This window comes from Ambystoma mexicanum, chromosome 2p, assembly GCF_040938575.1.
Source record: "Ambystoma mexicanum isolate Mex_15411 chromosome 2p, UKY_AmexF1_1, whole genome shotgun sequence".
NCBI classification, from domain to species: domain Eukaryota; kingdom Metazoa; phylum Chordata; class Amphibia; order Caudata; family Ambystomatidae; genus Ambystoma; species Ambystoma mexicanum.
Window position 1 is genome coordinate 1252794766 of NC_090923.1, and position 23149 is coordinate 1252817914.

Sequence of the window (23149 nt, forward strand, 5' to 3'; positions counted from 1 at the left end):
CATCTCGGCGTCTGCCTTGATAGCCTGCAGTGACTCATCCACTGTCTTGCCGAACAGGTTGTTCCCGTCGAAGGGCATGTCCAGAACCCTGGTCTGCACATCCTGGTGGAAATCGGTGGCCTTGAGCCAACTGCGCCGGCGAAGGCAAACGCAGTTGCCCATCTGGTGAAACCCAGTGTCGGCGATGTCCGTGGCCACCGTTATGGCGTGGTCTGAAGACACCTCGCCTTCCTGTAGGATTTCCAGGGCTTCAGCCCTCTTGTCTGGGAGGCAGTCCAGGAGCGATCTTGAACCACAGCTCCCTGTCATAGCGTGCAACGATCGCGTCACCGCCGAGATGACCCATCGTCCCATGGCATCCAGCTTCTTCCCCTCGCCGTGGGGGGAGGATGTAGATGTTGAGGCCGTCGCTATCGCCGATTTTATCTTGGCCGCCACGGAGACCACTGAATCCAGGGACGGCTGTGCTCTGAGGCATATAGGGGCAGAGTGTGGGACCCGGTAATTCTTTTCGTACTGGTCTGTTAGCGGGAGCCGTGGCCGGGTTCTTCAGGAGTGCCAGCCCCTCGTCCTAGATGTCGTCCAGTAATGGACTGAGAGGACAGTCTTCCTCTTGGCCTCCCGTTGTTGGTAGAGGAAGCCCTCCTCCTGTTCTTCGGGGCAGACCTGGAAGAACTCGGATGCCTTGGCGATCATGGCCTGGAAGGAGCCAATTTCGTCGGGGGGTGGGAGAGCCCGGGGAGGTGGTGATGGGAGGTCCATCCCGTCGTCACCACCGGCGGCGTACGTCCCCGCCATCTATGTTCCCGTCTCATCCCTCTGAGGAGGGGATGGGGGTGAAGGCTGGGAGGGGGAGGAGGAGGATGAACTCGTCTCCACTTTTTAGGTGGGCTTCCCAAAGGTCCAGGCTCCGCTGGGTCGTCGGTGGGGGGTAAGGGCATCCTTGTCCTTATATCCACACACAGGGCCTCTATAGCTATCAAGATGGCTCCTGAATTGTCCCCTGGTACGGGTACCGGCTGCAACAGGGACGACGACGACTGGGACTTCGGGCCCTCTGCGGCCCCATCTTCCTCGTCGGCTCCCCGTTTGCTCTCTTCGTCGGCCTCGTCGGGGTCCTTCCCGTGGGCCCTGGATTCATCGGACTTCCTGTCCAGGATCCTTTGGACACTAGCTAACTCATCCTCAGAGGTGGTATCTGTGTCTGTTATGGCTACTGTGCCCCCCCCCTCTTTCTCCTGCTGGGGTTTCAAGGGGTCTTCTCGATAGGCAGAAAAGAAGATTCCCTCCGAGGTGGCAGGGAAACTCTAGCCCCTGGAGCCATCTCCACTGGGGAAGCCTCTGTAGGTTTCGCCAAGGCCGCCACGACTCCTTCAATCGAGGCCTTAACCGGGTGAATCAGGGCCTTCACGACCTTGATCGAGGCCTTCACCTTGGGGGGGGAGAGTAACCGCCTCGCTCCCCCTCGGCTGTCTCCATCGGGATCGACCGGGGCTTCTCCCGAAGCTTACCCGGGTTCTCCGACTTCCTTTTCATCGAGCCAGAGTGTTGGCTCGTGGTTGATGGCATCTGTGATAATGCGCACTGCCTGGCAGCCGAGGAGCCCGACCGATCGGCGCTCCTGGTGCCCGCAGACTCACAGTGCTTTGCCTTTTGTTGGGCCCCATCGCAGGAGCGCCCTCAAAAGGTCTTAGAAGACTGCTCAAACTTCTTCCTCTTCTCACCTGCTGCTGGGCTCTTCCCCTCCAGCCAGTTGGTGAGTTGAGTAAGACGATCCTTCATTGTCCGTTCGGACATGTTCTTACAAAACACACAGTCCTTCTCCACATGCGATTTGTCATCGTGAAGGCAGTAGAGGCACTGAGAGTGCTCATCCTCAAAGACGTTCTGTAGTCCGCATCCAGGGCAGCTCCTGAACAGCTTGGATCCAACAGGCGTCGTGCTTCCTTTGTCCTGGGCCATGTCCACGTGGGGTAGGCCTCAAAGATCTTCTGGAATACTCTGAGAAGTGGAAACTCGACGAAAAGATGCCCTTGAAAATATAAGAGTAAACTTAAAAAAAAACGCAAAATGCAGAAAAAGCTTGAGAGCTACAGCACGAGGACTCCCAACACTTGAACGTGCGGTAAAAATCTGAAGATGGCTGCCAGAGGAGGGTCTTAGGTAGAGGGCAGTCATTGGCTGGGGGCAGTATGACCCAGAGACCAGCGATTGGTTACTAGTGGAAAGACAGTTCAAAAACGAAACTGAAACTGCTTTTTTCTTTACTGAGGATTCACAGCCTGACGACAGGGAATATTCATGAGCATGGGAATCCATGCCAGACACCATGCTGGAGAAACTCTTCTCTAGAGTTGATGCAAAAAGGTGTACATTAAGGCTAAAGACATTTCAATATATGATGCAGGAATATCAGGGTATGCAAACCTGGCCCCATTTCAATTGAAGGAAAATCTGGCTTAAAAGGGATTTCTGGCTTAAATGTCTCTGCTACAAATTTCACGGTACAAGAAGAGTTGGACATTGGGTTTTTGGAGCCAACAACGGGAGCAATGTCTTTATGGCTAAGAGTGTGATGAGAAGGTGACAGACTCAGTGTACCATATGTTAACTTCTGAAGGCAATTTTTTGGCTTTCCCCTGGTTTGAGCACATTAAATTGCTATATAGTATGAAAAATGCTAGTAACATTCACTCAGCCCAGATCCATCAATTTTAGAGCTGCTAAAGTATACAAAGAATGGTTGTCAGAGGTTGTGTCTTGGGAGCGAGACTGCAAGGAACTGATGAAATCTATTAAGCCCTAAATGTAATTTTAACATCTAGCTTTCTGCACAATTATTTAATGGGGCCAAGATATTTGTTGTAGATCGATTTAATGTTCTTCTGTTAAGAGCTGTGACTGCAGAATGGACTGGTTGATCATCTATTGAATTTTATTGTGCATTATGTGGTGGGGATGAAAGGATTTGTTGCTTTTCATGTTCTTGTCCAGTGCCTGCAAGAATTCGAAAAACAATATTAAATCGCATTACTACATAGATTGGATTGTACACAGCATAGGCCCGCCTTATGTCACACTTTAATGGGAAATAACGCTATAATTGTGAGGACTGTCATACTTAATGGTTGCTACCAGAACTAGACAAAATAGGCTAAAATATTGGTGCATTGTATTGCCATTGTTTTAATTGTACATTGTAACTGTTTTTGTAGCAGACACTCTGAGGATTGAAAGGGAGTAAAAGAAAAAGGTTTGTTAGGGGAGTTTATACACAGTCCAGCTGGATGTAAAAATATCCCTTGGTATACATGTCCCCAACTCGTAGTATACGTCTGTACTACCCAAAGGATTGGTAGAATAGCAGAGCAGCCAGGCTGTTCTTATGAGGAGGATGTGTGCTGTAGGCAAGTACAATGAACCCAGCAAATACCTTAGCCCAAAGAAACTCTTACGCACTAAGTTATAGTAAAATATACATTTATTTTATATACACAAGGCAAGGTAGGTAAATACTATTTTAGACTAAACAATACACACAGGAAATAATACTTTTCATAGATGACTGCTTCAAGAGTAGTTGGACACACTTACAATTATTACAGAAAGTTACAGCAATGACAGCTCCACTGTTTAAATAGTAGTGGCGTGCACCCGCATTTGTAACAGTGAAATGACAGTTCATTTATAAAGTCACTCAGACAAAGTCTGTAGGAAGGAAAAGGAGGGGTATTCAACACTATTAGCAGTGGTGTACTTCCTAATAAAACTTTTCAAGGCTCCTAATGCATTAACAGTCCAATCAATAACTAATCAAGAGTTCATCAATGTCGGTGTAGGATAGGAGCAAAAGTCTTATGCAGCAGCAGACCAGGTATAGTTCTGGTGACAAAACTAAGGACTCTGAATGGGATGCAACAGCACCAGTCACGAGAAGGACACTCAGCAAAGATATCGGTCTCCCACGTCAATCTTGGGTTTTGGCATCTTTTTAGCAGTTCCAACAAACGGTCAATCTTCCTCGATTATGTAGTCTTGCACTCTGGTGAGGGGAGATGGATGAGTGCCTCTCGAAGTCCAACTGGAGCTCAGCAAAGTTCTGGGAGGAATCATTCACGCGAAGACGTTGCAGTGAAATTGGGTTGCAGGTTCCCTGGTATTCATGGTTTTGCAGCCATGGAAGGCCACAGCTCCCAGGGGGTTGGCTCGATCTGCAGTACATCTCAGGGCTGGTTGTTCCCACCAGCCAAAGGGAAGGAGGAGTCCTCTTCGGAGCTCCTCTGTCAATGAGAAAACGGGGTCAGGTCAGCAGAGGTCGCCTCACGGTTACTGGAAGGGTATTGCAGGCGTCACTGGTCGTCTTCAGCTTTAGAGCTTTTGTTCCAGTGGTCGACTTGCCTTCTGCCTCAGGAACCTCATCTTTTATTCGAATTTCCCATTGACTCCTATGCAAACTCTCCCTGCAGTTTACAGAAAGGCACGGCTGGGTGTCCATTGGGACAGCCAGCCCCACAGTGGAAACTGGTTCCATTCAGGCACTCTGGCAGACAAAGGACAGGAGTTATGGGCTCCTCCCGTTTCCTGCCTTCACAGACACAATGGAGCCTAGGCTGGGACCCAAAGGCAAAACTCGCATTCGGACCTCGCCTCACAGAAAGGTAGAAGAAGGGCGAACAAAGAACAACACATGAAATCGCGAAACAAGAAAGGAGCCACCATGTCAGCACATAGGTGACACGTTGGCGCATAACTGAGGCGGTTAATAGATTCTGTGGAAAAAATAGCACAAGTTGGTAGAACACGCCCACTGCCACCAGCCATAACTAAAAGGTGTCACTGACTAAAATGTCACAGGCGCAGAGAAAAGGTGGATACTAGGTATCCCCTTAGCACTCCACATATGGTGGTGTGTGCTAATCTTTCATAAATTAACGTTTTAGGATGGATACAAAATATCCCTCTTTCCTTAAGAACAGTAGATCTTAGGGGGAAAAAAAAAATCAAAGAATATAAAAGGAGAACCCAAAGGGTTCCCAGCACCACTGCACAGAGGATGAATAAGGGGAAAAAGGCTTCCCTCATTCAGGAGAACAAGAAAAAGGTCCAGAAGTGCAGCAATAAGTGCTTGGGGCATCACTAGGAGAGGGGATGACGCATTAATACTGAAATCTCCCCAACAATTACTTACCGGTACCTATGGTTCTCCAGCATTGGTATCTTTCATAGAGTCATTCAGTTCAATGTTCCCTGCCGTCAGGCTGGGAACCCTCAGTATATAGAGTAGAAACAATAAAATACATTCACTTTAGTGATCAGTCATTTTTGGTTCATCTGGCCTGCAGCCAATGGGCACCCTTTACATTAACACATCATGGAGGCCATTTTCAGATTACCTTAATGCACATAAAGCATGTAAAATTAAGCCTCAAGTGTGGTCGGAGGAAGTAAGTAATCTCCTTCTCCAGCACTGGATCTTTCATAGATTAATTGATTCAAATGTTGTTGAATAGATTGCAAAGCATACAGAAAAATAGCACTGGAAAGGAAGGAGGAGTTAAAAGGCGCACAGCATGCGTACATGTGTAGAATTGCCTGCCCAAAAGAGTAGTTCTGTGTTGTGTTCATTTCGATGCAGCATAGCCTCAAAAGGTATTCAGGACTCTAATGGGGCCACCCGGAAGATGCTGTGGAGGGACACCACAGCCAGGAAGGCTGCTGTGGAAGAGATCACCCTTGAAGAGTGTGCCCTTGGCTCATCAGGGAGCTCTCATCCCGCCTTCATGCAGCAATAGGCAATGTAGGATGACCGCCATCTTGCGATTCTAGGTTGAGAAACACCATGAGATCCAGTAGGAGCAAATGCAATAAACATTGGTTGGACGGGTGGAATGACTTGGCGTTGTCTAGGTAGTGTTTAAGCACTCTTCTGACATTCAAAGAATGCAGACACCTGAAGGCAGAAGATGGTGTATTGAAGAAAACCAGAATCACCAACGGCTCATTGGGGCGGAAAGAGGAAGGAACCTTGGGCATACATTTGGGATAAGTTAGTAGAATAAATGTTCCTATCGAACGTAAGGAAAAGTTCTTGAACAGACAGAACCTACAACTCGGTAGCTGTTCTGGCTGACAATGCGACTAAGAACGCGTCCAGGTTATATACCCAATGTCTGCATCAACCTTGTGAGGCCATTGCACCTGGAGTCTGAGTGTACTGTGAAGTAGCTGCCACATGGAGCTCGACATGTGATTGTTGTGTGACTGAAAGCATCAATCCAGATAGTAGATCTTTACCACTTTTTGTCATAGCATTCAAGACACTAAGGAGCTTGGGCAGTGGAGATAATTTGCCTGCATGCACGAGGCATGTATAGTTGTCAGAACTCCATGCGTTCAGCAGCCAAGAGTTGAGGCTGAGTGATGATGGATCATAGTGCAACAATCTGTCCCCGTCCTATGACAATAGGTTGGTCAGCTTGATAATAGTCTGCTCTAGCTGTTTGGAGCACCTTGGGATGCAGGATAAAGGAACTTTTCAGCCAATTAGTTCTCTAGAAAGTCTCTCAGAGAGTGTCTTGCTGTAGGAATCTCCAACAACCCTCACTGGAGTTCATTGCTGGCTCCTCCAGTTTTAAGTTACTTACCTGTAACTATTGTTCTGGCATGAATTCACATGCTCATGAATATTCCCCGCCATCAGACTGGGAATCCTCGGTAAAAGAATAAACAGTTTCACTTTAAAACTGCATTTCTCCTCTAAACCAATCACTGTCCTCTGGGCCATACTGCTCCGATCCAATGACAGTCCTCTCCCTAATCGCCACCCCCTGGTGGCCATCTTCATATCTGGTAAGCACGTAAAGTGGCAGTATGAACGAGGAAGAGCCACAAGGGAAGGAGGGGGAATTGCATGTGAATCCATGCCAGACCCATGCTGAAGAACAATAGTTACAGTTAAGTATCTTAACCTTATTAGTGCCAAGGACGAGGTATCTCGTCCTTGGGATTCCCTCCCTGTTGCAAAGGACGAGATACCTCGTCTTTTTCGGCACTCTGTTTTGTGCACTCCCTGCACAGCAGGGATCGCACAAAACTGTAATCCAACCCCCGGGCTATGAGATGGGGAGGTCCCCTTCACTGCCCGGGGGTTGGATTACCTTAAATTTCACATTGGCGTGCGTAAGGCATGCTGACATGAAATTGAAAATAAATTCATAGCGGCAGTCATTTTCGGTTGCCGCTGTGAAGCGAGAAGGTAAGAGCCCCCCTCTCCCTCTGCCTCAATCTCCGGCTGTATTTCAAGCCGGAGATCGAGGCATGTATCGTTCGAAAGGGTAGATTCTCCCCTTTCCAGCGATACCTTGTGTGACAGCATTGCTGTTCACGGATCGGGCACAGAGCTCTTGGGGGGGTGGGGGGGCTGGGCCATAAAAATTGTGGGACAGGCCAGCCAGTGGGTGGGGCAGTAAGGGTTGGGCACCATGGGGCCAGATTTGTGTGCCAATGTGCCCCTCTGCGCCAAGGCAAGTTTTGTAAACAAAGAAAAAAATGGAAAATGGTGGAACACATTTTAGGGGGGGCTGTGTGGCACCCCAAAGGGACGGGGAATTTTCTAATGGGACGGGGTGGTGACCCCGTCTCCCCCACCCACAATGGAGTGGGGGCCATGTCATGCAGCCCTCCCTGGGACCAGATATCTGCTCCTAGGAAGGGACGCCTGAGCCCAGGGAGGAGTGCAGGACAGCCCCCCGCCCCCTTATCTGCCCCCAGGGAGGGCTACATTAGAACATTCCCCAGCGGTGTAGGTGGCCCTCAGCCCCCGCTAAAGGGTAGCCTGCCATTTTGATTTATTTTCTTTGTTTACTAAACTTACCTTGGTGCAGAGGGGCACATTGGTGTGCCAATCTAGCCCCGGGGTGCCCAAACCTTACTGCCCCACCCACTGGGGGGCCTGTCCCACGATTTTTGGGCCGCCCCCACCCCAAATAGGTGGCAGGGGTACCTCATGCAGGCCTGCCTGGAGGCAGATATCTTCCTGCTGCTGTGCTTAGGGGACGGTACACCCACATGGTACATGGTTGTCCAAGGCCAGGGACATCACCAACCGTCCTGGAGTTGCAGCTGGGCTGAATTACAGCTTTACCCTTTGGGGAGGTATTGGCACACTGCTGGGACTCCCTGGTGGGGATACGCTGTAACGCAGGTCAGCCAGGGCTCCAGCAAAGTCGGCGATAATATCCCTGGCCTTGGGCACCCTTCTACCATGTGGGTCTTTACCGGGGGTTCTGGGTAATACATTCTGGGCCGATTTGCGTAAGTCAGACCTGTGTGGATTCCCATGGGTGTCCACTTTTGGGAAATGCATGGGGTTCCTGGTTTTCCTTGCTGGTTTCGACACCCTAGGCCCAAATCTGTAGGTTGCCACATGAACAAAATGTGCTGTGCAGAAAGGCTTGGGGTTACCAGTGGGTTACACTTTTCCTTTTGTGCCCCGGTAGGTGCACCCACACATGTGAGGTACCGTTTTCATCGGGACACCTGTGGGAACGCGGGACGGTAGGCCATGTGTTGTTGGCGGCGTGTTCCGATGGGTGAGCCGAGTGAAATGTACGGAAAATGAGTCTTTTTCCCACATTTCGGACTTTGCAAGGGTGTCTGGGTAATAAATTATGGGCCGATTTGCGCAAGTCGGACCTCTGCGGATTTCCACGGGTGTCCTCTTTTCGGAAATGCACGGGGTTCCCTGTTTTCCTTGGTGGCTTGCACACCCGAGGCCCATATCTGTATGGTGTGCCCGTCTGGACAAAGTGTGAAATTCAGCTGTCAGAACAGACTTGGGGTTACCTGTGTTTTAGGCTTTCCCCTTGGCGCCCAGGTAGGTGCACCCACACATGTGAGGTACTGTTTTCACCGGATCACGTGTGGGAACGCGGGAAGGTATAACATTTGTTGTGTTTGTGCGGTTTTCATAACGTTTTGACCCATTTGCTGGTGCTCTTTGTCACACAACCCTTTCATTTCCCAAATCTGCCCTACATTTAGTCGCTGCTTTAGGCACCATACACTTTTGTAACCTGCACAAGTCACCTACGCTCTGCAAAGGTCTGCCTGTGCACTTTCAAAAAATGTATGCTTGCTGTTCCTCACCACATTGGTTTTCCAGATTTACACATGCTAAGTGCGTCTGTTCAGGCCGTAAGCATAAAACTCCTGTGTACCATGGCTCAGTGTTTGGCTTGTGGTATTGCTTGTTTTGTAAAACACTACAAAAAATGTCTGCTTTCCTAACTGCAAGAGTCGGGGGAATGTAGCAGAGCATTGCTTTTCTCAAAATTCATAGAAGCCATTGCTGTACCAAGCCAACCATGTCCACCACATACCTTTTTTTCGGTCAACATCTGAGAAGTCTTCAGAAAATTTAGTACGCGCCACATAGAACTTCAAGGCACCAGCAACATCCAGTGAATGCAAGGCCTTCTCAGCTGGCGACAACGGATTTGGGAAGAAGACTAGTTACACCAAAGGTTCGTTGAGGCGGAATTCCGACGGTGCCTTTTGGCATAAAGGTGGAGTGTGTACGCAGTACCAACCTTGAAGCATAGACAGACAAGTAAGGCTGCTTCCACAACAGAGCCTGGATCTCCCTGACCCTCCTGGCCGAGGTGATAGCCACGAGGAAATCAGTCTTCCAAAAGAGGAACGTGAGCGGGACTTGATGCATAGGTTGGAAAGGAGCTCCCATGAGCTTAGTACTACATTGAGCTCCCAAGCTGGGCTGGAGCCTTCACTGGTGGAAAAGTCCTGAAGAGCCCCTTGAGGTACTCTTTGACGAGCATGTGCGACCAAGGGGAGGTCTACCTGGAGACCTGGTGTACCGGGATATGGCAGGGAGGTGCACCTTGATAGAGGCATGTGCCAATCCCGCCTCGGCCAAGGAAAGCAAAATCGGGTAGAAGTTGAAGGGTAATCTTCTGAGTCCGGCACCACAAAGAGAAGCTCTTCTATGTATGGTTGTAGCATTTGAACATTGACGAGGTTCTGGCCAGGATGTCCTTACATTCTGCAGGTAAAGCATAACCCCCAAACTCTAGGGCTGCAGGAGCCATACCCTCAGGTTTAGCGACTCCGGGTCACGGTGCAGAATCGCCCCTCTCTCTCTGGTGAGGCGGTCTGGGAACAGCGGTAGCCTGATGGACGGAGCCACTGACAGACGCAGCAGGTCAAGACCCCAAATCTGCCTCAGCCACACTGGGGCAACAAGTATTATCTTGCAGTGGTACTGTCTGAGTGTGCTGATCATACGTAGCATGAGTGGAAACTAAGGAAAAGCGTACAGGAACAGTACCTCCCACGCGAACGAGAACGCATTCCCCATGCTCCTCGGCTGAGGGAACCTGCTGGCGAACTTCTGGCACTTGGCATTCACCGCTGTCACGAAGAGATCATTCTGGGGTTTGCCCCATTTGTCGAACAGAATGTCCACCTTGTTCTATCGAAGCTCCCATTCGTGGCAAGAACGCAACTACGAGCTGAGCGAGTCAGCAATGCTGTTTGTGATGACCACCTGGTGAAAAAGGACGAGGAACATACCCTGCCGAATAGCACAGAGCCACAGATCCTGGGCATCCTTGGAGAGTGCTGGTGAGCGGGTCCTCCCTTGTTTCCAGATGTAGAACATGGTGATTATGTGGTCTGTCAAGGTCTCACCACCAAGCTCTTCAGTGATGGTAGAAAAAACTTGAGGGCCCAGAATACAGCCTGAAGCTCCAGGACGTTGATGTGGAGGCCCTTTTCCTCCGGTTGCCAGAGGCCTCTGGCGTGCAACTGTCCAGTGTGGGCTCCCCATCCTTCTAGAGAGGCGCCCGTGGTGATTGTATCCTGGTAAGGCGGAACTTGAAACAGTGTACCCTGAACGAGATGAAGTCTTATACCCCACCACTGTATCGCCCGACAGAACTCCTCGTTGTGGGAAAACTTGTCCGCAAAAGGTCTTCGATACTTGCATCCACCTCGCATCCAGGAACTTCTGGAGAGTGAAGTCTACAGAGGCGGACAAGGCCGATACAGGAGGACATCATGCCCAGCAGCGACTTGATGGACCTCACCATCGCTGTATGTGCCGATGACAAGCGCTGCACTTTGCCTTGAATGGCTACCACGCTCTCCTAGGAGCGGGGATGCCAAACATGCTACAGCGTCGAGTCAGGAACCTAGAAACAGCACGTCCTGAGATGGCGTCAAGCAGGACGTTGGAAAGTTTATGGAGAACCTCAACTCCTTCAGCAGAGGCACGGTCCTGGATGTGTGTTCGCGAGTATGAGAGCAGGAACGCACCAGCCTGTCGATCAGGTAAGGGTACACGTGGATGCCTTGTAGACGAATATGCACTACCACCGGGGCCAGGCACTCCGTAAAGACCCTCAGGTTGACTTCAGGCCAAAGAGCAGAGCCTTCTACTGGTAGTGCGGACCCTGAACCGCAAACTTGCAGTGTTTTTGTGAATGGGGGGTGTGAAAGTAGGAGACCTCCAGATCCAACAATGTCAGAAAATCCCCTTTCTCCAGTTGGCCAAGCACGTGCTGCAACATGACAATCAGGAACTTTTGGGACTAAGTACATGTTGTGACGATGCAGATCCAGGATTGGCCTACAACCACCACCCCCACCCCCAATTTTTAGAAGCAGAAAATATCTGGAATATACAGAAGCCTCGGAGACACTCAGTAACAGGTTCTATCGCCCCCTTTATGTAACATAGCCCGCACCTCTTGCAGAAGTTGTGGTCTGTGTTGTTCTTGTCGCGGTATCGTGGAGTAAGAGGATACGTGCGTTGGAACTCCAAGGTGTGCCACTGTCCAAGGGCATCCAGCACCCATCTGCCTGTGGTGCTTTTTTCCACATGCTGACAAACTTCGCCAGCCGGCCTCCCACTGTGGTGCATAAGTGGGTACCCGAGGCCATGGCCGTTTCAGGCCTGTTTGGGTTCCAGAGTTTTGCCCTGCAGGCGACGCTGTCCTGCGCTGCCTTCAGAGCGACTGCTGTACGCTTCTTGCATGGAGGAGCTTGAAGGCAGTCGGTACGGTGTAGTATAACCCTCGGAAGATCTGGCGGGTTTTCCTCTGGATGAACGAAAGTACGACAGTCATTGCAGTAAGGGTCCCAGGGAGCACGCCCTCTCAGTTTCGGCTTTTATGGCTTGCAAAGACTAGTCGACTGCCTTGCCAAAGAGGTTTTCTCTGTCAAATGGCATATCCAGCACCTTAACCTGAACGTCCTGGTGGAAGTTTGTTACCTTCAACTAACCTTGCCGACGCAGGGATAGCTCGTCCCCCATCTGGCGGAAACCAGTGTCCGCAATGTCCACTGCCACTGTGATGGAGTGGTCCGAAGCCACTTCTCCTTCTTGAAATAGTTTTATCGCCTCAACCTTCTTGTCCTCTGGCAGGAGGTCTAGAATAGGACCCAGCTTGTACCATAGTTCCCAGTCATATCGGGACAAAATGGCTAGGGCGTTAGCTGCTTTGATGGTAGAGGCTGCTGTATAAATTATCCTTGTGCCCATTGCATTCAGCTTCTTACCCTCCTGGTTTGGGGGTAGCATGGCTACAGATGATGAAATCGTTGAGTGCTTCCTGGGCAATGGTTGAGACTTCAAGCACCTGGTAGCTGAATCTGGGAACCTGTACTTTTTCTATATTCTGTCACGCTTGGGCAGGGCCATACTCTGGTTCTTCATTAGCGCCTGGACTTCCGCCGGGATGTCGTCCAGAAAGGGAACGGACATGGTCTTTTTTCTCAACTCAGGCCACTGGTACGGGAATCCTTCTTTCCTAGTCTCCTCTGGAACACAAACAGCTCAGAGGCCCTTCACATCATGGAATGAAGAGATCCAATTTCATCCGGTGGGGAGGCCCTATGGTGCTTGTTTGCGTGTGGTGTTTCTCTGTCAGCCCCGGGGATCCGGGTGGGGTTGTGCCGCTACAAGGTGGTGAATGGGTCAGAAGAAGCAGAGATCCAGCGCCCACCTTAGACTTTCTCTTCCGAACGGGCGGGCTCAACTCAGAGTCTATACAACCCCATTAGGGTTGTATGCCCCGGTGCTGCTGGATTTCAGTGACAAGTGTGTGCAGAGTTGTTCGAATATCCTGCACGTCTCAGACTAGAGGTGAAAGGAGCCAGTGGTATAGGGTCTGGTCTAATGCGTCTCCCCTTGTGAGCAGGGGACTAAGGCTCAATGCACCCAGATCCTCCCCCTTCATTATCTGTGTAGCAATCATCGGGAAGATTATCGTCTCCTTCGTTGGAACTGGAATAAATCTGCTCCGGTCTATCTGGAGCAGCCCCTGCTGGGTCCATATACCAAAGAGGTTCCAACGGGAACCGGTGGGAGGGGGGGGCTGTGTTGAGGAGTCCTCCCCCCCCCCCCCCTCAGGAGGCTGCCGGGTCAATGTGGACCCTTCGCTGACCCACTCCTTCAAAAGATGCCGTGGCGGACGTAGTCGACGATGTGTTTGTCTACGCCCTAGTTGACGGAGCCATCATTGAATCAGCTGACCTGGCAGGCTGAGAGGCCTTAGTTAGCTTTGACGAGTCCTCTCCAGACTTGTCCCTTGTCGGTTTGTTCGCTGACATACAAAGTTTGGACGGTGTTAGGGACTTTATCTCAGAAGAGGCCCCTTTCGTCGGCAGGCTCGCCGTGGAGGCTGATGCGGATCACGCTCAGACCGGCTGGTCCTAGATGCGGTCTGACCCTGCCGGAGGCAGAGTCCGTGGCCTTGCTCGATTTGAGGCGCGCCGACAGTCTGCTGTAGCTGCTTTTTTTGGTTTTCATCGAGGAACCACAGCACACCTCACATCCATTCTCATCGTGGTCCGGATGCAGGCAATATAAGCATTTATGATGCTGATATTCCACGAAAACATTCCTTAATCCACACTTCACGCAGAGTTTGAAGAGGCTTCTGCCTTCCTTCTCCTCAGACATGGCTGAAAGGCGTGAAGTAAGCCCAAGGCTGGGTCTTCTCGAAACTTCGATGACGATCCGACAGTGGATGAAGATCTGCGCCGGCAGCGGATCCCTGCTGTCACGCTCTGTCCTTCGTCAAAGATGTTCAAGTAATGACAGTCAAAATTCTAAAAAGTTATGGAAAAAATTCAAAATAGCACAAAATTAGCTTGGCGAGCAACTGGAGGACTCAACACTGAAGCGTGCTGTAAAAATGCGAAGATTTATTTTATTTTTATTTATTTATTTTATTTGAATTTATAAAGCGCCCAACGGCCAGGGAGAGGACTGTTGTTGGATGGGGGCAGTATGACTCAGACCAGCAAGAGGTTTAGAGTAGAAATACAGTTTTAAAGTGAAAGTTAAACTTTTCTCTTTTACAGAGGATTCCTAAGCATCTGAATCCATGCCATACCCCATGCTGGAGAATGTACTTTGTGTTGGTTCAACTCCCACTCCCTGAGCAGGTTGGGGCCATCCTGCAATGAGTCTGCAATGGAGTTTGATTCCTTAGAGATGCCAGGACACAAGGAACACAGCCTGCGGCAGCAGCCATTCTACAGCATCTGCAATACGGTGGAAAGCACTTGTGATCACGTGCCTCCTTTCGACCCAATATAAAACAGTCTGGATGTCTGCAAGAACGATCACCACCCTTCCTTGAAGATGAAACAGGAATGACTTGAGTCTAAAAGACTGCACTGAGCTAGAAAACCTCCATGAGCTGTGTCTTTTTGGCTGGATACTACAGCCCCCATGTAGGATACCCAGCTTCTACAACCTTCCATGGATGGCCCATTGTCACTGACTTTGAGTTGCAGTTCTATAAACGGCACCCCTTTCGATAAGTTGCCTTCTGTTTCCCACCATAGAAAGCGGAAGGATGATGCCAAGTGGCTCTTGCCTTCCCAACTTCCTGGCACCTGTAGCTGCCTGGCATCCAGAAACTCTTGAAGTGTGCGCATGAAGTGTCTGCAGTTGCAGATCAGCAGGATGAAAAACGAAAGTGTGCTCAAAAGAGACTTGAAGACTGATGCCAGTGAAGTCTCACTTTTACTGTTTGCACAACTCAAGTTGCAAAGGCATTCTTGTGAGGGTATTGCCAGTAAGGTTGTGTCGAGGGATGCTCCCAGAAAGTAATCGACCCTTGACAGAAAGAGATGACTTGTTTTAGTTATTGGAGAAGCCCAACTATGTCAGGAATTCCCACACCAGTCAGGTATGGTGCTCTACCTGCGTCAGAGAAAGTGAATGGATTAACCACTTGACAAGGAATGAATATACATGCATCCTCTTCCTCCCGAGACGGCCGGCTATTGGAACCAAGTACTTGGTGAAAACTCTGGGTGCCGATTTCAGGTCAAAGGAATGCACAGGGAACAAAGATTGCAGTCCAGTCAGCATGACGCGCAGGAACATGCAGTGTCTTGGGTGGACTGGGACAAGAAAATAAGCATCCTCCATGTCTTGGGATGAGAGGAAGCCTCCTTTTTGATTTTGAGAAATCTAAGGCCCCAGGATGGGTCTCCAGTCTCATTGCTCATCAGGAAATGACAGCAGATGCCTTTATTATGCTGGCATTTTGTAAACCGCTCTAAGGCACGCTTGCGCAGCACTTGACTTTCTACAGTAGAATGTCCAGAAGATTTTCCCAGGGGGGTTAACTGGTGATTTGAGAAAAAAAAAATCCAGAGTAAGCCAGTAGGACATCATGGAAAGCACCCATTGGTCTGTAGAAATATGTTTCCAATGATGTAGATATGCTATGAGCCCCCCCCTATCCCACCCCTCCAACTAGGGTGTGGAACAGCTAGGGTGGGTGGCCAAAGTAGTAAAGCCTATTTGGATGACTAGCCCCTCCGATGTGAAGCACTGCACTCTCTGCTGCTTTTACGATTGGCCTAGGACCTCGTCTTGCACTGCTCTTGAGTGGAGTATGAGGAATCCTTGTAGAAACAGGAGTGGCACATTATGGCAAAATCTGCTGGTTCTGGAAAAATGTTTATAACAAAAGGACTAATAAGACCTGCAATACTGGAGGGTAAGCAGGGATTGTGTGGTTTCCGTTTTAATCACGAGTGTGCATTCCACCTTTTATTTTTTCAAAGTGTTGTTCCTGTCAAAAGGTAAAATCGACCACTTTGATCAGAACATCAGGTCTGATATTAGTGGCTTTTAACCAAACTTGGAGGTGTAGCACTGCTTTGTTAGCATGGTAGGAAGAAGCTGGCTTTCCATGAAAGATTTCCGGCTTCTTTTCTGGCAAAAAGTCCAAGACTGGTCCCAATGTGTACAATTGCTCGCCATCGTAGCTTGCAAGAACGGCCATGGAATTTGCTGCTTTGATTGCAGTCACTGCTGCAGTAATTGCTGATTTGCCAAATATATCCAGCTGTTTCCCTTCTTTGATAAAGATATACGATATGGCATTTATAACGCACCTATACACAAGTGTTTCAAGGTGCGACGAGGCAAAGGAGGGGAAACAGAGGGAGGACAAAGACAACAATCTTACTAGACATAGTGACATTGAGATTGCGCAAGTGCAGGGGGAGGGGAGGGGAAAAGTGCCAGGGATCGGGGGGGTTGGCAAGTCCTGGACATGAGATCAAAAACAGCAAGTAGTACGGCCAACGGGTGGCAAATGTGGGTGTTAAGTGCAGACAACAGGTGTCTAATAAGTGCAGGCAAGGTGGTTGCAGGGTTGCAGATAGAGAACAAAATTGCAGGGGTTGCCAGTGGCGAAAGAGTGATTTGCCAGGGAGGACTACATATGGTGAAGAGGGGTTGATGACCTCTTCCTTGCTGCCACAAGACCACAAACTATGGACTCAGCTGTGTTTGCACAGATATTTAGTGGTGTGAGGTGCTCTTTATTTTTTGTCTAAGCAAGCCCTTCTGGCAGGGGTCATGCAGTGATGCCTCATGCCTACCAAGCATTCTTCCCAAATAACTTTTATGATGGCGATAAAAAGGAAACCGATTTCTCCCTACGTTGGTATTGTATAGGAATCCCTCCTTCCTTTGATCCGTCAATAGCAAATCTAACATTTTCGCAACATTGGCCTTTGAAGAGTGGAATGTTCCAATGTCTTCAGGTAGAGCATCCATAGCCTGGTAGTCTAGATTCTGCCCATCAGCCAGCACCAGATCGTCAATTATCGGCATGGTGCACAGAGTTTGTGTCCGGCTATGCCTAGACCACAGAATCAGTGTTTGTGTGCGTGTATGGTTGAGACTTCTTGGGCCTGAAGCGGGACAGGGTCAGCTCTTCTTGGCTGGAGTGGTACTTCCCGCCGAAGCGGTTCTTTCCCCAAAGCTATTGCGATTTGTGCTGTTGGGATTCTGGCCTCCTAAGGAGGCCCGTCACTCTTAAGCAGGATTCAAAATTGAGATTTGATCAGTAGAAGCTAAAACTAGTTCTTGGGTATCGGGCAACATCTAGTAGGCAGGAGCTACCTCTAGGGTACCAAAAGCTACATAATGCGCAGCAAATTTACCTTTTAGACAAGACAAAAGTACACTTTTGTGCATTATGTATCTATTGAGCTCCAGTTTAATAGCTCCTAGCTTTCGGCAATTTAAAAGAACTGGCATGTAGCCCTCATCAGATTTCATCATAGGAGGAATGTCCAATGACAGGTAGTTAGCCTCTGAATGAGGTGGGGAATGCGGTTGCATCACAGTTTGATTGCAACGAGTGCTGAGGTGAAGCAGGTATGAGGCTGAATTAGCTGCACATTTTATAACAACTCCTTTCCCTCCAGAAACACGCTCCTCTGGGCCGTTAAAGTCAAACAATTTGATTAACGTCATCTGGGGGAATGGCAGCTAGTTCTGTTTTAATGGGTGGGACATATGGCCATAGAGTAAGCACGCCTTGCTTTTGACAAGCAGCAGTGAATGGAGAGGGTGCTGAAAGTGCATTAGATCTGGCCACAGCCACGGGATATGCAATCTTCGGGCGTCTTGTCGACTGAGTGGATTTTGAATTTCTGGTGATCGATGAACCAGTTGCTGTCTGGGTTGGCAATGACAAGGTAGTCGTGGACGAGGTGATCATTGTGGTTAAGCTCCCAGTCTATGGTCTCATGTTCAGGGTGGTTCCACAGTCTGACACTCTTAGCACAGAGGAGGATTTTGCTGAAATGGAGCGCTTACGAGTCAGTGCATAAACTTCCCTCCTTGCCCGTTTCTCCCCAGAGGGTTCCTTCTGCCATCTCACCCTTTGTAAAAAAAAAAAACGTGGCCCTTTCCAAGGGTATGTTTGGGTGAACAGAGGCAGAGCTTCTAATGGAGACTGTCTGAGCCAATAATTCTTTCATCAAGCCTGGCTACCCATCTCCTCTGGCAACCTCTTAGGGTTTTGTTAGAATACGACTAGCAAGAAGAAATGCCATGGTCAGGATACAAACAGTAGAAGCACTCCTCGTGCTTATCCTTCATGTAGATGTTTTTAAGATTGCAAGCAAGTTCCTGAAAACGTGTCTTTGCTATCATATCCGCCATGGTGAACGCAGAGGGCCCAACCCAGAGGGGTATAGAGTCAGAATAATCGCCTCCCTGTCTAGATTTTTCTGAGTACCAAGCTACTCAAATATCAACACAATTTTCTTTATCTTCAAGAGGAATTGCAAGGTGAAGTTGGAAGTGAATAATGTTCTAGAAATCATCTGAAGAAGTTAAAACTGTAAAGAGGACAGGTATGTCTGTTTTATAGTGTGGGTGTGACATTTGAATAGAGGTTTTACTTGCTTAGTGCGCATTTTAAAAGCCTAGTAAATCATGGTATATTTTTGTACTGACCTATCAAACTTGAATTATTCATGTTGGTGTGTTAACTCATTGTAGCCCTGGACTACTCTCTCACCACTGTTGAGACTAAGCCTAGCCGCTTTGCTACCTATTTTGATTGGGTTTGGCTAAATTCTCATTGTCTGCTTGTTCATCATAATAGGGTTGCCTCCCAAAATCTATCCCATAGGGTCGATTTTGGAAATCGATCTTAATGATCATCTAAGGCCAAAGAGGCCGTAGCGTCTCTCCCCTCAGCTTGTAGGCTCAATGGGCCCACCACAGGTAGTCCTGTGATACTGTTAGAGACCAGAAATAGCTCTGTCTGCTGCCCAAGAACTCTGAGAACTGACAACGTAGTAGCTACTGGAGAGACTTCATTCACACACAATCCTACAGCACCAGGAAAATGCACAATTCCATGACAGCCAGTAGACAGAGAAAGGCGGAGGTCAGAATACAAGATTGGTTCTGGAAAAGGTGGCCATCTTATTGCTATTTGATACCCTGCCCTCAAGAGAAAAGTTCCAACCCGAGCAGGTGTAAAGAACTGCACAAATGAACAGGGAAGGAATTGTGCGAGTTCTTTCAATCAATGGAAAACCCCAATCAGTGCAGCAGGTGGCAAGTGCGGCACAGGTAGTCCGACAACAGATCTGTAGACTTGGATGTGCCAGTTATCTAGGTAGGGAAAGACATGAAAGTTCTCTCCCCTAAGACACATGGCTAACCCTGCTAACAGCTTAGTGTAAACCCTTGGGGCTGAGGCAAGGAAAGGACCGGACCCTGAATTGGTACTGCGAGCTCCAAACACAAACCTCTGGTAGTTTTTGTTTTGAAAGCATGGGCACATGGCATTATTTACCTGGGAGGTTTAGCGAGATCAACCAGTCCAGCAATTACAGAGCCTGAATGATCCGGGTGAGGGTGTATTTTGAAATGGTCCTTTTAAAAGAACTTTTTGACAACCTCAGATCCGAGTAGCATCACGCTCAAACATTTCCGAGGTGTGAACCAGCAAGATGGAAGCACTCGGCAGAAGTAGGTTGATCATCAAAAGAGCATCTAGGTGCAAGAAAGGTCGGGAGCCTGGGGACGCTGCACAAAAGGAAAGGGAGCATCCCTCAGACACTACTTGCAGTGTCCAGGCATTGGAAGAAATGCACTGCCATTCGTTGACATGCAGGGAGAGCCTTCCATCGTAATGAAGAGGAGTGAGGCAAGATCCCAGTGGGGACCTTGGCAGCTGTGAGCAGACTTCTAGGGCCCCCTGTGCCGCACCCGAAGTAGGGAATACATTAGAGTTTGCTTGGAAGAGGTTGCCTGGCCTCAGTGGGCAAAATGCATAATGGCAAAATGATCTCTAAAAGGAGGAAGAAATACTGGAGTCTGTGGCAGTGAGCTGCTGCAGAGTCAAACTAAAACCTTTGGCTGTAGCATTCAACTCTTGGAATTTTTCCCCAGGGACTGGTCAGCATTAGCCCCAAAATGTTTGTGCCGTCAAAAGGCAAATAGAGGAGTTTTGCTTGCAAACAAAGGTATCTGAACTATTGTCTCGTGCCCACAGATCTGACTACACAATCTCCTATGTCTAGGCCTGATTGTAATTTTTGATGGACTACCTCTTTATCATCTTCCAGAAGGGAGTTAAAAACATCCTTCTTTTCCCTTGCTGGTACATTCTCATGATCATACTCCATAAAGAACGTTTAGCCAAGGCACTGACTGTACATAGGGGCATACTACCTGACCCACATAGCTCCCTACCAATTACGTCACTTTGTGTTCCCTAATGGGAGGATGAGAAGGAAAGGTAGAGGATTTAAATCCCGACATGGTGGTTTGCACCACCAGAATCTCTGGTGTACAATGTGTAGAAAGGAACTGCAGGTCAGTAGAGGGAAGGCCAGTTTTCCTTCATAAACTCTGCCTACTGCCAGAATAGAGTTTGGCTTCTGTCAAAATGCTTCGATTGGATTTGTAACAGCAGGATTAAATCGCAATACTGTCCATGAGCAGGCCCTGGGCAAGAATGCCTGTGAAATCATACTTGCAACAGACTTGGTCAAAATCAGACAGCCCCAAAGTATTCTACTACCTCGGTAATAATTTTTCCCATTGGCTGCAAGATTGGCATAAACCTAAGCAGCAGACTGCATGAAGTCTAATTCTGGTGATGCATCCAGGCTGCTGGCACCATGGAAATCTAAGGCCCAAAGGAGGACAGGAGTAAAATTCCTCGAACCAGTCAATGCTCTCCCCAGATGACAGCTCTAGGCCCCAAGGCACACAATCCCTTTTGCAGAAAAAAGGACCCTATTGGAGCTAGAAATAGGAGTCTAGAGGCTGGAATGAACTTGCACGCTAATCCTGCATGAGTATGCACCGATACTGTGACTGAAGTAGAGTAACTCAGTACCATGGATTCACCTCTAAGGGATGGCACAGATTATTGGATGCTGATCTACAGAGCAGAATTTGTCTTCAGTGGAGCTGAGGCTGAGCCACCAAGGAAGAGGTTTCTGTCCTTAGAGGTGCCTCTGCTGCCCAGTGAATGCCTGGCATCTGTAAATGGCGCCAAGGTAGGAACCACAGAGGCCTTTGCAAATATTGCCAAACATTTGTTTTAAAAATCTTCCTATTGGGCCGAAGTAGAGGAGTTTATATGCAATTGTACCGGCTTTCCTCTTCAGGTGATGAATCCAATGAAGAGCCATTACTGGTGGCAACCTGTCAGGGGTGAATGTTAGAAATGATTAAGAGGAATGGTGAGAAAAGCTCAAGGGGCGAGGTCTTGCGGTTTTCTCCTTTATAGGCTCTGCCAGAGAACTGGGGTTCCTCGGAATCCAGCAGTTCAAGGCAATTCTCTTTTTCCCTGTCCGACTTCTGGATATGCGCCAGGACCTTTAGAAGGGGATACAGAGCCACTCTTGTGAATCATAAAGCTTTGGAGCCCGCTCCCAAACAGTCTTTGGGTGAATGGCCAGACAATCACAATAGTGTGTTTCATGGTCGGCTACCAGCGACCAAGGCACTGATGTCTTGGCTCCATAGTCCTTGCAGGGCTTAAATGCCAAAGTCTACCAGTTTCCAGGCATAACACACGCGGCGAAAAAACAAACTGAGGTCATGGGGTGCTATATACTATTCACTTCTGGAGCCATGGCGTTAACGGTGCTGATGGGGACCATAGCAGAGACACAATGTAGCCTCGAGTGGTTGAAAGATTTCCAAAGATCAGCTAGCACTGGGGGATATATCCAAGGTGCGGTATCTATTGGAGGATGTAATCCATTAGAAAGGCTATTACCATTTTTTTTTTTAAATTAGCAACAGAGACGCCTTAAGCACTTAACGTTCACCTGTATGTGACAAGAAATAGGAACCAAGAGACCACTTTGACTTTGGGCTGCAGTAGGAAGACCGCTTTACATAAACAGAGAAGGATTTCTATGAAGTGCAACTTAAATAAGCAAATACTTCTATGTATATGATAAAGATGCCCAACTGGAAAAGGACAGCAAACACTGACAGACTGTCATGCCTATTTGAGAAACCGCAAAGCAATTGGGCACTGCAAATGTACACAAACAAGCACTGTTTAACAGGAGAATGTAAATGACACCCACAAGTTAAAATATCAAGTCCCTAGATCAATATCCAATACGTTTGGCAGTTGGATGCAAAAATAAAGGGTTTAAATGAAATGGCATTTACTGACAATGGGATGTAAATAGGGAACTTCGCAAAAACAAATTATTTCGGAAAATAGCAGAATCCTCACCAGGTATGAGCTTTAGGTAGGTTGTCAGTGTTGGCATCTATTAGGTGAATGGTGAACAGTCTAGGTCCTGCAGCACCTGTAGAACCTTCCAGAACAAACGCACAAATGAATATACTTTAAGAAACAGGTAATCAGAAATTAAGTATCCATACATTTATGTCATTGCTTTAAATCCTATACATTAATGAAATGTGCAATGAAAAGCTGCAGTCTCTTAACTCACTAGAAGTTAAAATAAATCTCTGCGCAGTCGCATTTGATGCAAGACAAAAGCCACGTGAACATTTAAATAGAAAAAACTGATCACACCTTTTTCCATACACCAAATAAATGTAAATCTCAGAAGAGCTCAGAGCGAGCACAAAAGAATGGAGGGGGTGGAGGAGGGTCGTGGCTGGAAGCTCCTGCTGTTAATGAGGGAATGTAAAAACATGAAGAGCGGAAGCCAGAGACCAAGTAGGAGTTTAAGGGGGGGGGAGCACAGAGGCACCACGTAGAGGGGAGGCATAACAAGACCAATGCATGCATTTTAGGAGGGAGTTGTGCAGCCAGTGTTTTCAAGGTCA

The 23149-nt window shown here is 48.5% G+C and overlaps 1 protein-coding gene across 1 annotated transcript in view; it reads right to left on the minus strand.

Annotated features, from left to right (window-relative positions):
• Nucleotides 1-23149, minus strand: part of SMURF1 (SMAD specific E3 ubiquitin protein ligase 1) — a 1020511-nt gene that overhangs the window by 54724 nt on the left and 942638 nt on the right. The window contains exon 17 of the mRNA XM_069645560.1: nucleotides 22584-22668. Coding sequence (XP_069501661.1) covers nucleotides 22584-22668 — 85 coding nt within the window. The remainder of the gene's footprint in view (nucleotides 1-22583; nucleotides 22669-23149) is intronic.